At 33.2% G+C, this 10,040-nt stretch overlaps 4 protein-coding genes across 12 annotated transcripts in view; 2 read left to right on the forward strand and 2 right to left on the reverse strand.

Moving 5' to 3' along the window:
- LOC100740616 (Fanconi anemia group J protein homolog) overlaps window positions 1-5,015 on the forward strand; it is a 172,938-nt gene extending 167,923 nt beyond the window's left edge. For all 6 annotated transcript variants that reach the window (XM_033319782.1, XM_033319784.1, XM_033319783.1 and 3 more), the window contains 11 exons: window positions 926-1,055; window positions 1,131-1,232; window positions 1,310-1,403; window positions 1,749-1,973; window positions 2,049-2,282; window positions 2,650-2,961; window positions 3,357-3,665; window positions 3,967-4,299; window positions 4,379-4,575; window positions 4,648-4,699; window positions 4,772-5,015. In XM_033319782.1, the coding sequence (XP_033175673.1) occupies window positions 926-1,055; window positions 1,131-1,232; window positions 1,310-1,403; window positions 1,749-1,973; window positions 2,049-2,282; window positions 2,650-2,961; window positions 3,357-3,665; window positions 3,967-4,299; window positions 4,379-4,575; window positions 4,648-4,699; window positions 4,772-4,873 (2,090 nt within the window). In that variant the 3' untranslated portion in view covers window positions 4,874-5,015. The remainder of the gene's footprint in view (window positions 1-925; window positions 1,056-1,130; window positions 1,233-1,309; window positions 1,404-1,748; window positions 1,974-2,048; window positions 2,283-2,649; window positions 2,962-3,356; window positions 3,666-3,966; window positions 4,300-4,378; window positions 4,576-4,647; window positions 4,700-4,771) is intronic.
- Window positions 4,970-5,888, reverse strand: LOC100749756 (coiled-coil domain-containing protein 86). The gene is made up of 3 exons (XM_024366381.1): window positions 5,562-5,888; window positions 5,285-5,489; window positions 4,970-5,184 (listed from the first exon to the last, which is right to left on the reverse strand). The coding sequence occupies exons 1-3, from the start codon at window positions 5,753-5,755 to the stop codon at window positions 5,104-5,106; spliced, it is 480 nt and encodes a 159-aa protein (XP_024222149.1). The 5' UTR covers window positions 5,756-5,888; the 3' UTR covers window positions 4,970-5,103.
- Window positions 5,889-6,013: 125 nt separating this feature from the next.
- On the forward strand, window positions 6,014-7,958 carry LOC100749876 (protein HGH1 homolog). The gene is made up of 6 exons (XM_012383656.3): window positions 6,014-6,186; window positions 6,274-6,502; window positions 6,573-6,806; window positions 6,902-7,186; window positions 7,257-7,418; window positions 7,510-7,958. The coding sequence occupies exons 1-6, from the start codon at window positions 6,102-6,104 to the stop codon at window positions 7,613-7,615; spliced, it is 1,101 nt and encodes a 366-aa protein (XP_012239079.1). The 5' UTR covers window positions 6,014-6,101; the 3' UTR covers window positions 7,616-7,958.
- Window positions 7,959-8,252: 294 nt separating this feature from the next.
- Window positions 8,253-10,040, reverse strand: part of LOC100749993 — a 26,727-nt gene continuing 24,939 nt past the window's right edge. For all 4 annotated transcript variants that reach the window (XM_024366431.2, XM_033319781.1, XM_024366429.2 and 1 more), the window contains one exon: window positions 8,253-9,279. In XM_024366431.2, coding sequence (XP_024222199.1) covers window positions 8,926-9,279 — 354 coding nt within the window. In that variant the 3' untranslated portion in view covers window positions 8,253-8,925. The remainder of the gene's footprint in view (window positions 9,280-10,040) is intronic.

Consider the following 10,040-nt stretch of genomic DNA (forward strand, 5'->3'; position numbering starts at 1 on the left):
AAGGGGTTGAAAAGGGCTGAGATATAACGGATATAGATTTGAGAGCTACTTTTTATTGTACGAGATTAGGAAATTTCTTGAGAATGTGATATTTTTTATTGCAGTTGCTCTTTCTACTTTTTACGATGCACGAACGAATCGGCGGATTTTTGCTTATTTCGCATTCGGCTTTTTTTATTGTGCACAGGATCTTGGAATATATTACTATGAACGATCGGGAAGAAATATTCCAAGTTTTCGAGAAATCTTCAGGGAAAAATTCGTAATTTCTTTAATAATCTTTGCGTAGAATTTCTTTCCACAAAAATTTTAACATATAAGGAAAGATATGAGAGAAAGGGTTGAAGAAGATTGAGATGTAGCGCATATAAATTTCAAATTCGCAAGCTTTTCCAATGGAATGATATTTGTTGTTATACAGTGTTTTATTGTATTTTATTATACTTCGCATCTTTGCTTATCTTTGTATTTTTATCGTATATAAATAAACAAATTCAAAGTGTATAAGAAGACGCAGGGATTGGAAGAACATTAGATTAAGGAGGATATAGATCTGACAGATTCTTTTTAAATTTTTTATAGTAGTTTTAGTAAGGAATCAGTAAATTCTTTAATAAACGAAATGAAACAAAGCTTCTAGAAATAGAAAGAAAATTTATATATAATTTGTATTTTTTTGTATTATCGTATTTTTGGGCGCAAGAGGTGGAAGAAAGAGCTGGAAGGTTTTGAGTTAATAACACGAGTTCTTCGGTTGATAGCGGATAAATTGTAAAAAGGGTGGTTGCAGAAGGAAGATACTTATCGAAGAAAAGAATTATTGACATACCTTTTCTCTCGTAAAAGAATCTCAAGTATAATTTCTTGAACTCAACGACGGTAAAGGACAGATTTAAATATTTTTATCAAGCGGAATTTGTTTCAGGGGACTGCAAATCAACGACGTCGCACGAAAACAATGGAGAAGACCTTCCTGAAAGCTCGAGTACGAAATGTACGGACTATTGCGAAGACTATGACGAGGAGGAAGATTTCGAGGACTCGTATGAAAAATCGTGAGAATTACTCCAACCTCGTAACCAAATTGTTCAATTCGTTTTTGTTCGTATAAATGTATATTATCGTTTTAGAAAGAAGATAAAGATATCAAAAATATTCTACGGTACGCGAACGCACAAGCAAATCGAACAGGTTGTAAGGGAATTAAGGAAAACTTCGTACAAACACAAAAAGTAAGAAGTTTTTCAGTAGCTTACATTGGAAGGAAATTTCTAATTTAATTGCTCTTTCTTTTTCCTCTTTTTCTTAGAATGACTATTTTGAGCAGTAGAGAGCACACTTGCATCCAAGAGACCACGAAAAATAAAACTGAGCTCTGCAACGACCTGTTGGACACTCAAAATGTTTGTTTTCACTCAGATCCCAAGAACTAATCGACTTTCTGATTGTCCGTAGAATTTTTCGAAACTGCCTCCAACGCTTTGACTCTATTCTAATTTTGTAAAAAGAATCCTCGTGAACAAATCTCAAGTTCTAATTTTCGAAGAAATGTTCCAATGTTTCAAGAAAAGAAAATCTTCGTGGAAAAATTCCAACTTCCTAAATTCCAAAGTTTCCAAAATTTCTTCGATAATCTTTCCAAACAATTGCTTTGCGTAAAAATGTCCTCCAGACGAACTTCTACATTTTGTCCCCTACTTCGAAGGCGAATTTTCCAATGTAGTTAAAAATGCAAAAAATTCTTGTAGCACAAAGGCTGTCCGTTTTACAACGAATCTAACAAAAAGACCATTGCAACGTTTCGCGGGGTGAAAAGTCGAGGTTTGGACGATATATGGGACATCGAAGACTTGGTAGCCATCGGAAAAAACGAAGGACTGTGTCCATATTTTGCCGCCAGAAGTTTAGCGGAACACGCGGACATTATTTTCTGCCCTTATAACTACATCGTCGATCCCGATATTCGTGAAAGTGTGAGTCTATTTATTAAAATAATACGTAGAAAATATTCTACTGAAGTTTCATAGAATATCTTATAATTGATTCAGATGCAACTCGATGTGACCGGCCATGTGATTATCCTGGACGAAGCTCATAATATAGAAGACATCTGCAGAGAAGTTGCAAGCGTTAGTTTTCGCGAGGATCATCTTACAGCCGTTGCGAGTGAATGTGAATCTCTTATGAAACAAAGAGCTGCAGATTCCGAGATTTATGGAACTCTTCAAACGTATTCCCTCAAGCTGGTGGATTTTCTGAAGATCACGGTCGTCGATAAAGTCGTAAGCCTTTTGTTAATTACTCAAGAAATTATTTATACAATAAAATTACACGATCGCTTGATTATAATATCAAAATACGTATGGTATATCTATAGCACTTCAATCCAGTTTTCAATTGAAGATATTATACCTTGTTATGTATTTTATTATGGTATCTAATCAATCTAATTAAAATGCCACAATTATTTAGTATTTAGTTCATTTTTAGTTAATCTAATTTCAAACTATTTAATACTAGAGAAATCTAATCTATTAATTCTTTTACCACATTCATGTTAACTCAATTTGTAAAACTATTGTTTCGAACAGTTAAATATTTTCTAAAGATCTTCCTCTAAAATTGCGATATAGTAAATTCTGTTAACAGGGCTATAACAGCGACAATCTTTCAAGTCCGTACTGGACCGGTGCAGAGCTGTTGGAATTATTTAACATGAACGGTTTAAACGAAGCCATGTATACCATGTTCCTGGGTGCGTGCAACGCAGCAATTGCAGATTCGAATAGAGCGAAAGAGGAGAGGAGAACATTCCAGAAAGTGTTACAGCCGGTCATTTCACCCACTACTAAGAAATTAATTGAACAACTAATGTTCACTATACGGATGATCACTTCTAGCGAATACATGAACGACTTTAGGGCCTGTGTAACAGAAACCACAGTAAAGGATTTCAAATACGTAAGTGTAAAATTGAAAATCCGTTTTTTACAATTGCGTCTAATTGAAGAAAATGAAATAAAGTTACAAGGCGCATATAAATTATTTTTCCAAGTTATGAGTGAAAAAAATAATTTGAAACAGAAGAATTCTCTAAGACGATTATTTTAAGAAATTGTGCAACCGCCAATGATATTATATTTAGGATTTAGGAATCATTCGAAAGTTATTTTTTCGAATGTTGAATAAAAAGATGATAAATTTACTTTTTTAAGATCTACAAATTCTTTATATTCTCTTATTTTAAAATATTTCAGATCCAATTGATTTAATAGGATTTAAAATCTCTGTTCCCCTAAAAAAGATTGTATTTAAAAGGAAATCACAGAATTTCTGATTTCTTCCCAAAATCGCAGGCTACCGAGAATACATGGTTGTCATCGAAAGTGTGTACACAGCGTGCACGAACCTTGAAACTACTGTGCATGAATCCGGGTGTGACATTTGCACCGCTTGCTCGACAAGCGCGCTCTATAATCCTCGCGTCCGGTACCCTGAGTCCGACTGCGTCGTTCCAAAGCGAATTGGGAACGTCATTTGCACACGTGCTCAACACCGGCCACGTGATACCCAAGGAACAAGTTTACGCAATCTGCGTACCTCAAGGACCGAATGAAGTTAAACTAAGGGCGAATTATCAATCTGTGAACAGCTGGGCTTTTCAAGTATGTTATGCATATATACTTCCTTCTTTATAATTGTAATAACAAAATTACACATTTTCTCTTGAGAATAGTTTAACGTATTCACTATTGCATACTAAAATTCGACCTTTCAAGTATTATGTCGCTTTCTTTACAATTTTATTTAACTTTTGATAAAATTTCTAATTTCCCTTTATATAATAATTTAGCACTTATAATAAAATCGCTTTTTTAGTCGTTGCGTTACTAAATTGGAGATTTTTATTATTTCAAAGTATTGTCCTGTTCTGTTTGAGACAGCTGATATATGATTTTTTTCCAGGATGAACTAGGTGCAGTATTGTTAGATGTTTGCGAGTCAGTGCCACATGGAATCCTTTGCTTCTTCTCATCTTATAACGTGATGCACACACAAATGCAGAGGTGGATAAGTAATTCCATTTGGACGAAAATCACCAGTGTGAAGCAAATCTTCATAGAACCACGCTATGGTGGTGATCTTAAAGATATCATGTATGAATATCGTCAAGTGATAGAACAGACATCTGGTAAACGAAGAGGAAAAATCACTGGAGCTTTATTTCTGGCTGTCTTCAGAGGAAAAGTAGCAGAAGGAATTGATTTCAAGGATAATGAAGCACGTTGTGTCATTACTGTAAGTTTCTACTACTTAGACCGTTTTAATAGAATTGAAAAGAGAAAATCACGAACAAATTTACAATATTATTGTTTAGGTTGGAATACCATATGCAGTAAGGAAAGATCCTGTGATTGATATGAAACTGAGTTATAATGATACGAACGTTAAGAAAGGATTGTTGAAGGGTTCAGAGTGGTACAGTATACAAGCTTTTAGGGCATTGAATCAAGCTTTAGGTCGTTGCTTGAGACATATTAACGATTGGGGAGCTGTATTGCTAGTCGATGAAAGGTTGTTGATAATTTAGCAGAATATAAATGAAAAGTTTTTGTTAGAAGTATGATTAATTCGTTTATTCTTTAGGTTTCTGATGCATGAAAATAAGGAAAATCTCCCAAAATGGGTCAAAACAATGGTAAATTTTTTAGCATTTTAACTTAGCATTGCTTTAATTGCTTTAATAGTTTCATTAATGATTTATTTTCAGTGGGTCAACCAAAATGGATACAACTTGAGAGAGAATCTTAAAGACTTTGTATCAAAACAAAAGGCAAGAGAAGAAAAACAATTAGGAATTACAAACAGTTAACGAAACTGGATAAATTAAGAAATATGATGATATTTAATAAGATTATGTACGTGTTACAAATTGTGATAACATTTAAAAAGTATATACATATATTTAATTTAAAAACTGTATTTGTAAACGAAATGCATATTTTGTTGATATATCACATGATATTCTAACTTTTACCATTAATGACATAGTCTTAGATTTTATATACATCACAAACAATAGTTTCAACAAATCCTTTTTTTCTACAGATTGAGCGTATCTCTTTTTTGTATCATTCTTAGATGTTTTTTCTTAATCTTCTTTAATTTTGCAGTATTTGTAATCTATAAATAAACGTTATATTTAATCGTAATTTTACATTTTTTTAAATTATTAATTTAATTTTATACTGGAACAATTGTAATTATTAACAATGACACTTACAACTTGTACAACTTCACCCTTCTTCTCATTTTCCTTTGTGCGTTTTAGATTAGCCCTCCTTCTTTCTTTCTTTGCCTCCTTTTCTGCTTGTTTTTCTGCCTTTATCGCTCTTGACATTTCTTTAACGTGTTTTAAATCATCCCTCAATTTTTGTTTCTTGTCAAAGGACAATCGTATGCCACGTGTTTTCACGATAGATGAAAACCTGTTTAGAAAACACACAGCCTTTAAGGTTAACCTCAACAAAATCAGATATATTTTTCTTTATTCTACGAACCTCTTCTTTTGTTCCTTCCATATCCTACCAGACTTTGGTTTACCTTTTGGAATTTGTTGCTCGAATGATTTTTCTTTCTTAGCTTTTACTTTTTTCGTATTATTGGTAATAATTATATTATTTGTGTCTGCAATATCAGACAATTTGTCACTCAATATTTCTTCTGCTGTGGTTACTTTTTCGTCAGTCGTCATTTTTCATTAATAATTTTATTTCAATAACAGTATTATAAATAAATATTGCTTTTCTACCAGTAAACAATTAGAATAGGTTATGTATCCACGTGGTTACGAACACCATATTGGAAATGGTCCTAATAAATTAGAGACATCTGTCAACATATGCTGGAAACTTCTACCCAAAATAAATTCGTGACTTATTTTGACTTCAACAAGTACTGCCAATGGTTACCCTAGTAACTTTAGTAGTAATTTTATTCAGTTTAGCGCGTTGACCGTTAGATACCACTATAATCGTTTTCTCACGCGTGTACGATCAATATACGATACATATGTTATTTTAAGAAGTTACTGAATTACAATGGAGTCCCTTCAAGAAATTTGTCAATACTTAAATCCGAATACGCGACTAGACTTAAAAGCTGTTGCATTAGAACATATCCTCAGTGAGTAATTGTGATCAAAAAGTGTTCAATCTTTGTGATCCTAACCTCTTATTTTTATTAATTTTCATAATAATCTTTGAATATCAGGCGTAACTGGAACCACAGAAGGACGAGAGCTGCTATTAAAACTTCCAGATTTATTGACGCAATTAATTGCGTTGACACAAGATTCTTCTGCAGCAATCTCCAAAGATGCAGCTCTGGCTTTAATAAACATAACTGCGGATGAAGCGGGAACCAGTGCATTTTTGTTGATATCAGAAACTCACCCAAAGGATGGAAAATATAATTACAATTTAATACATGTTTGTATTAGGTAAGCACATTATTAACAAGACCAAATAACACTCTTCTTTCTTTTTTTCATCATTTGCTTTTCTTGATAGCTGTATAATGGACGAAGAAAGCATCTTGGCAGATCCATGCTGCATGATCCTTTCCAATATGACCAGACCACAGCACTTGGTTGATAGAGTTATAGCACTTATTGAAACAAGCGGTTATACATGGGACTCTATTGTGACAGCATTCACTGCGATTCATTACAACAATTCTGGAGCCAACCTTCATTATTTAGGCCCAGTTTTCAGTAATCTCAGTCAGTCTCCACATGTGAGAAGGTGATCATTAATTAATCCTTTATAATTGATATCTAATCGCTAATTAATATGTTTATAAATTATAATTCATCAAATTGCGAATTTAATGTCCATAGGTATTTAATGGACAAAGACCGCAGTGTCATCCAGAGACTGCTTCCTTTTACAGAATATGCAAGCAGCTTAGTGAGACGCGGTGGAATTATTGGCACTTTAAAAAACTGTTGCTTTGATGTACAAAATCATGAATGGTTATTAAGTCCTGAAGTGGATATTTTGTCATACCTTTTGTTGCCATTGGCTGGACCAGAAGAGTTTGATGACGAGGACAATGATAAATTACCAACTACTCTGCAATATTTGTCAGAGACGAAAACGAGAGAGCCAGACTTGGATATCAGGTGCAGAAACGTATCTATGAAAACAATAATATTTCTAAATGGAAGTTGTTATTTTTTTGTTGTGTTTTAGGATCATATTACTAGAAGCCTTAGCTCAACTTTGTGCAACAAGGAAAGGCAGGGAAATATTGAGAAAACAAAATACATATATAATACTCAGAGAGTATCATAAATGGGAACAGAATAAGAATGCGTTGTTAATCTGTGAGAACGTTGTAGATATTTTGATCAGGTACGAAATTTTGCTCCTATTTTACAATCTTATATCTTTTCCAATTTTCTTTTTAAATTGTGATTCTTAGCGAATATTTCTTAAATTTTAGGACAGAAGAGGAAATAGGCTTGGATAATCTGAAAGACGTAGAAGTCCCCTCGGAGTACACAGAAAAATTCCATAAAATGGATCAAGATTTTATTAATAGTACATGAAGAAGTATCGGTGCAATAATAGGAATTGCCTCATATTTCATACATATTACACGAGAAATGTACATATTATAATAAAACGATAATTTACCTCAGGAGAGACGAGGCTGCGCGTGGTATTGCACTGTTCCCTTGCTTCGTTTGTTAAACTATCTTTAGTCAAGTTATCAGGTCCTGTGTAGCAACAGAGGATTGACAAAAGTACAAACTAATAATTGATCATATTCAACCAAAAATCTTACAAACAGATCTATGCTAAATTGGATCAGCTATCATTGCGAATTATTTTCACGCATACATTAAACAGCAGTCAAAAAGACGAATAAAAAAATTGTTTACATCTCAATAGATACTTTGATCTATAAATAATTGTCAAGAATGCAAAAATAAAGGAAAGAAAATTTTACAAGTGATAATGCAGGTACTTGCAAGATATTCGTACACGTTATCAGAATGACGATATTGAATATTTTCCTTTTTTGTAATGTCTGTAGTGCGAACAGTAAATCGCTAATTTTAGCGTGCTCGACTCAGAGCCACTTTTGCTGAGATCAAGTCTCGCAGAAACGAGAATATGGTACCGTTATGGAAAGAACTGGTACATTTCTGCGAACCATGTAAATGACAGTACCGTTATTAATTAATATACACGCGCTATAATATCAATATATACGTAGACATTACATTCCCGTGATTTTTCATGCCAATTAGCTTGAATCAACTAAATAGTAATTGAATATCGAAAACGCGAGCTCAAGGTCTTTCTTTAGTAAAAGACAAATAATATTCTAAAAGTAAAAATAGAAACTATTATCGCTGGAGCGTTTATGCCCTCGTAAAAAATAATTCGATATCTTTTACGTATTTCTTCCTGGACGTTCTCTTTGAAGTATTTATTTCAGTATTTACACCTCTTTGCTGAATGGTGTCTTTTTTTAATAAAAAATAAAAAAATAACTTTATATATATATATGTATATTTATGTATAATATCTACTAAATCTGATCGAAAATTCTTTTTGAAGAATAGACTTTTCTATATTTTTTTATGTCAAGTTATAACATGACGATTGATCAATGATTTATACTTTATTTAATTTTAATTACTAGGACAAATTGCTAGGATAAATTTAAATCTTTTAAACTTCTCGGTATCTTATTTTTTACTTAAGGTCGTGTAAACGTCATTACTGTATAATTTGACGCATTAATTTAATTTACAATCATCCTGTGATATAACTATATTTTCTAATCCTTATAATTTGCCGATCAGATCAAGTAGAGGGTGTAATTTTATCAAGGAAAAAAGGATGTTCATGGTAAGTAGCCTAAACCAGCCTCCAGACTAATGGAACTCTTGACGCTGGAAGCGTTACTGGTTCGCCTGCTGATTCTACTCGATTCAGCGCCGAAGATGGCCGCGATTTCCGCGCTTTTCTTGATCGAAAGGGCTTCGTGATGCGCTCCAGATCGACTGGAACAATGGGAAAGACATTTCTTGTCTCTGTCAGCGCCACCGACGTACACTAAACGGCCCTGCGTGTCTCTAGCACTAACGACTAGCACCTTCTCGCTGTCTGAAGACTGTTGAGACTTTCGTCCTGGATTGAACAGGTCGTAATCTAGGGCGAAGTTGTTCGAACTACCGTAGCTTGACGATGACTGCTTCTGGAAACGAATAAAAACAATAAGAAGCCTCGTTCATCGTACTATAATCAACTAAAATTTCTTCATTTATAATCAAACAAACATTTTTTCTAATAGTTGGAATAGATTGACGAACCGTTCATTCCTCTCATCTTAACAATCCTCTATAAAAGATCAAGAAATACAAGAGATTAGAAAATGAGTTGATAAAACAATCAGCAATCAACAATTTAGGAAACGATTATTTTACTACCTACGTTAATTTACCAACCAATGCTAATACACACGTTGTCACAAACTTACGACTATAGGGAGAATTCACTGCAGCGTTACCGACAGAGTTTTGCGAATATCTCGGAAACTAAGCGAAACCAGCGTATGAAAAGGTTGTTCAAAATATCGATTTCTACAACATATCCAAAAATCATTGGAATCGAAGATGAGGTAACTTTCCTACACTTCGATGTAATTTAACTTGATTAATCTTACTCTGTGTCGTTAATGTTATTGAAACTGTTTAAGCGTTTCAGAGAACGAGAAAAACGCATATTTGATCAAACAATCGAATGAAAAGATAGCTTCGATGTAGAATTACTGGACAATATATCGAATTTTATATACAGGGTGGTTGGTAACTGATGGTCCAAGCGGAAAAGGGGCGATTCTACGCGAAGAAAGAAGTCGAAAATATAGAATACAAATTTAAAAATTTGAAAATTTAAAAATTTAAAAATTTGAAAATTTAAAAATTTAAAAATTTGAAAATTTAAAAATTTAAAAAT

This window comes from Bombus impatiens, unplaced genomic scaffold (genome assembly GCF_000188095.3).
Source record: "Bombus impatiens unplaced genomic scaffold, BIMP_2.2 scf_0217, whole genome shotgun sequence".
Taxonomy (NCBI): domain Eukaryota; kingdom Metazoa; phylum Arthropoda; class Insecta; order Hymenoptera; family Apidae; genus Bombus; species Bombus impatiens.

Excerpts from the sequence above, each read along its gene's own strand:
- LOC100749756 (XM_024366381.1), bottom strand. The coding sequence starts at position 5,755 with ATGACGACTGACGAAAAAGTAACCACAGCAGAAGAAATATTGAGTGAC. Across the intron at positions 5,490-5,561 it reads TGGAAGGAACAAAAGAAGAG|GTTTTCATCTATCGTGAAAA; the intron begins GTTCGTAGAATA and ends TTTTCTAAACAG. Across the intron at positions 5,185-5,284 it reads AGGGTGAAGTTGTACAAGTT|ATTACAAATACTGCAAAATT; the intron begins GTAAGTGTCATT and ends GTTTATTTATAG.
- LOC100749876 (XM_012383656.3), top strand. The coding sequence starts at position 6,102 with ATGGAGTCCCTTCAAGAAATTTGTCAATACTTAAATCCGAATACGCGA. Across the intron at positions 6,807-6,901 it reads CAGTCTCCACATGTGAGAAG|GTATTTAATGGACAAAGACC; the intron begins GTGATCATTAAT and ends TAATGTCCATAG. Across the intron at positions 7,187-7,256 it reads GAGCCAGACTTGGATATCAG|GATCATATTACTAGAAGCCT; the intron begins GTGCAGAAACGT and ends GTTGTGTTTTAG.